The sequence below is a fragment of the Helobdella robusta genome (genome assembly GCF_000326865.2).
Source record: "Helobdella robusta unplaced genomic scaffold HELROscaffold_11, whole genome shotgun sequence".
NCBI classification, from domain to species: Eukaryota; Metazoa; Annelida; class Clitellata; order Rhynchobdellida; family Glossiphoniidae; genus Helobdella; species Helobdella robusta.
In genome coordinates, this window is record NW_008703617.1 from 3732358 (window position 1) to 3737129 (window position 4772).

The 4772-nt window shown below is 34.1% G+C and overlaps 1 protein-coding gene across 1 annotated transcript; it reads left to right on the forward strand.

The window, feature by feature from the left end:
• Nucleotides 1-355: 355 nt before the first annotated feature.
• HELRODRAFT_109239 (hypothetical protein) lies at nt 356-4492 on the forward strand (the record flags this gene model as incomplete). Its single annotated transcript, XM_009012983.1, has 9 exons — nt 356-537; nt 834-963; nt 1240-1455; nt 1692-1834; nt 2134-2237; nt 2564-2619; nt 2823-3017; nt 3340-3429; nt 3724-4492. 9 exons carry the CDS (start codon nt 356-358, stop codon nt 3763-3765), a joined length of 1158 nt encoding a protein of 385 aa, XP_009011231.1. The 3' UTR covers nt 3766-4492.
• Nucleotides 4493-4772: the final 280 nt, after the last annotated feature.

Consider the following 4772-nt stretch of genomic DNA (forward strand, 5'->3'; position numbering starts at 1 on the left):
TTATTGATCCACTCTGTTGTTGATTGATGTCAGAGTAATAAATACATTAGCGACAACAACAGCAACGACAGTATTTGCAATTATTAAGCAAGTCTGCGGTGTTGATTGTTTTAGTAACAAGTGCAACAACATCATCAGCAACAACAACACAAGTCGAATTGCATTGCAAGATTGAATGTTTGCAACATTTCAGACCATGCACTTGCACATCTACAAATTCTACTAAATAAGAGGTTAAAATGATGCTTTTATTTTTTGCAGGTATTTTGCTGACCCAAACCGAATTACGGAGTTCGGTTACACCGTCACCACCTCTCCTCCGAAGAATCTTCAAATCAAGAAGAAGTAGAAAATAATGTCTGAAGATCAGAACGCAACCACCGGAAATGATGACGAAAAGAAAGTGACGTCAGAAAATGTCCGTCAAATGAAGGCTGTGACCTTGACGGGTTTCGGTGGGATCAGGATGGTGAAAGTTCAACAGAGACCAGAAAGTAAGCCTGGGCCTGGAGAGATATTGATCAGAGTGAGGGCAGGGTAAGGTTAATTTTGATTTAGTTAATTATATAATTATTATCATGATGAAATAATTTTGATTTTTAACTGCGGTCCAGTGTGTAAACATCGAATTTTTCACAAAATTTGAATTTAACTTTACTTACATTACTTTTTTTCAAAGAATATTCATAATAGAATGAACCAAATACATTTTAAATAGAATATCAACCAAACGCATTAACTAGCATAAATTTACTGCATGCTGTTTGAAATTAGTTCGAAGTCATACATTCACTCAACTGAACATTTCAAATATTTGAACCAATCAAACACAGGGGCATCAACTTTTCAGACCTGATGGTGAGACAGGGTGTGATTGAGAACCCCCCAAAGACCCCCTTCATCATGGGATTTGAATGTTCGGGCGAGGTCGAATCGCTTGGTGAAGGTGTTAACGGTTTCTCGGTAATTTTTAGATTTATTTAATTTCTGATCATTTAAAAAATAAATGACGTTTAAATGTTTTTTAATTTTTGATATAAATGAAACAAAGCTGCTCCTAGCGATAATGTAATTTACGGATTTGTCACTGTAATTTTCCACCATTTCTTGTATTCACTTTCTCTCTTTCTCTCTCTCCTTCTTTTCCCTATTCTCTTCTTTTTTTTACATATTTCTTTTGCCATGTTTTTATCATTATTTTATTTAGTAATTTCCTTACAAGGTTGTTATTTTCTTCAGATTGGCGACAGAGTCATCGGTATATCGGACTACAAGTGTTGGGCTGAGTCGGTATGCTGTGGCGAGTCATTCGTCTACAAGATTCCGACTGGTATGTCGTTTGAGGACGCGGCAGCCATCTTCTTCAACTACGTCACTGCTTACATTCTGCTGTTTGACATCGCCAATTTGAGACCGCACCAGTCGGTGCTAGTCCATTCGGCAGGCGGTGGAGTGGTCAGTTGACAATTTTGGAATTTTTCGGGAGTTGAATTGCTATTTTGTATTTATCAGTAACAACTAATCAAATAACCTGTCAAATAGCCAACAACATAACTGACCATTCAACATAACTGACCAACCAACCAACCAATCAACCAACCAACCATCCGACCGACCAACCAGCCAACCAATCAAAAAACCAACCAACCGACCGACCAACCAACCAACCGACCAACCAACCAACAAACCAGGGAGTAGCAGTTTCCCAGTTGTGTCGCACGGTTGAAGGCGTGGTGCTATTTGGAACTGCATCCAACTGCAAACATGAATCCATTAAGAACATGTACGATCACCTTCTAGATCATTCCGTCGATTACGTACAGGAAGTTAGGAAGTTAGTGGATCTATTAATTTTTTTTCGTTTGTTCATTCGTTCTTTCATTCGTTCGTTCTTTTGTCCGTTTGTTCGTTTGTTGTTTCGTTCGTTTTTTCGTTTGTTGGTTCCTTCGTTCGTTCATCACCATCTATCCGTCCGTTTACCCATTCATGCATTTGATCATTCATTCAATCATTCATCATAAATATTATAACCATTAATAAAATTATTATCCTCCATTATTATTATTACTATTATTATTATTATTATTATTGTTATTTATTATTATTTTTATTATTAATATAAAATAAATATAGAATCAGCCCTGAGGGTGTGGACATAGTGCTGGACAGTTTGTGCGGCGAGGATACAAACAAAGGAATATCCCTCCTGAAACCGCTCGGAAAATACGTTCTATATGGTAATTATTAATAATAATAGCATAAATAATAATAATCATGATCATAATAATAATCACAATAATAACAACAACAATAATAATAACAATAATAATAATAACCAGTAGCGACAGAAGTTTTCTCCTGCTAGAACAACTGTTGTAGTAGTAGCAATAGAAGTGACAACTGCAGCAGTAATTGTTTTAGTAGTACTAGTTGTGGTAGTAGTTGTATTATTATTATTATTAGTAGTAGTAGTAGTAGTTGATGTAGCGCTACTAACAGCAGCAGCAGCAGTAGTAATAGTTGATATTTTATACGCGAAATTTTGTCATTTCTATATCTTCAGGATCCTCAAATATCGTGACTGGCGAGACCAAGAGTTTCTTCAGCTTTGCCAAATCAGTTTGTTTCAAGAGAAAAAAGAATAAATATCTTTTTATAATCTAACAATTAATATTATTATAGAATTTTAATTATGACGTCATCATATACATGATGACGTCATGCCATACATGATGGTTACAAATTTGCAGTTGATTAAATCAATTTAATAATTTGACAACTAGTCATACTAAATAAAATACATAAAAATAAATATTGAAAAGTGGTGGCAGATGGACAAGATAAGCCCAATTCGTCTGCACGACGAAAACAAGACAACTTCCGGCTTCAATCTGCGTCACTTCCTGTTTAAACAATCCGGAGCGGAAAGAGTAAAAGTGGTCCTGGAAAAGATTTTTAATCTGTACAATAAGGGGAAGATTAAGCCAATCATTGATTCAGTTTGGGCCTATGAGGATGTTGGTTTTGTTGTTGTTTGCTTCTGTGTTTGTGATGTCATTTATGCTGCTGTCGTTGTTTCTGTTGTTGTCGTTGCCGTTGTTGGTGTCGTTTTGTGGATGTTGATTTTTATAAGGCTGTGGTTGAAATCGTTAGTAAGGTTGTTTTTAAATAATAATGATTTGGATCATTCCCGTCATCTTTATCTTCATCCTGTTCATCTTCATCATCCTCATTTGTTATCATCGTCGTCGTCATCATCTTCTGCATCTTCATCATCATCATCATCCTCTGCATTTTCCTCTTCTGCACCATCAACATCATCGTCAACATCAACCTCAGATAACTGAAGCCATGCAGAAGATGCATGATCGAAAGAACGTTGGAAAGCTCTTGTTAGATCCCAAGATGGAGAGCAAGAATAAGAACGAGGTTGTTATCATCTTCATCATCATCATCGTCATCGTCGTCATCATCATCAACAACAACATCAGCATCATTATCATTATTATTATTATTATTATTATTATTATTATTATTATTATTATTATTATTATTATTATTATTATTATCGGGCGGCAGCATAGCGTAGTGGGGGAGTGTCCGTCTCATATGAAGCTTCAGTCATTGGGTTCAAAAGCACGTATGGGAAAAGCTTTATAAATCACATGTTATTGTTTATGGATTATTATTATTATTTTATTATTGCTATTAATAAAAATACAGAAAGTTCCGGAAAGTCCCAAGAATAATGAGACACCGAAATAATTTTTCCTCATCATCATCAGTATCTTTAGCATCTTAATCACCATTATCATCATCATCATCGTCATCGTCGTCGTCGTCTTAATCATCATCACCAACAACAATAACATCATCATTATCATCATCATTATCGTTAAAAACTTAATTGTTATACAATTGAATGTGTTCATAAATAAATAATTAATAATAACTAATAAAAATTTTTTACGAGCGATCGAAGGATTGAATGAATTGTGGATAAATAGATAAATGAATGATTGAATAAAAGAATCACTATCAATCTATCTATCTATCTCTCTTGATATCATTTCGTAGTTTTTGTGTTTCGAGAGAGAACTTAGTGCTGTTGTTGTGTAGTCGTTATTTGAGATGATTTGTGATCAAGATTTGATACCGCGGTAACAAATTATATAACAATGATATCCTTTGTATTTGAATTACTACTACTACTTCTACTTCTTCTTCTACTACTACAACTACTTCTACTACTACTACTATACTACTTCTACTACTACTACTATACTACTACCAATAATAATAATAATATTCTTATTATTAAAAAGTGTACAATTTTGTGTTATAAAATGTGATATATATATATATATATATATATATACTTTCTAATTAATACATGGATTTACATTTTAAAACCGTTCCTAAATGTTTTGCTTGAACGCACACACACACACACACACACACACACACACACACACACACACACACACACACATACACACACACACACCAACACACACACCAACACACATATCCATATACAAACACATACATCCATAAACACGCATTTTCAAATTTATCGTGTAAAAAGGCTTAATGATACAATTACGATGTATTCATATATATTGATTATTACACACACACATGTAAATTTACACACACATACATTTACACGCACACACATACATCACATATACACACATACACACAGAGTTTATATATTTTTAACTATTTATTTTCTGAATGCATGCGAAATATACCATCTTAGATATTGT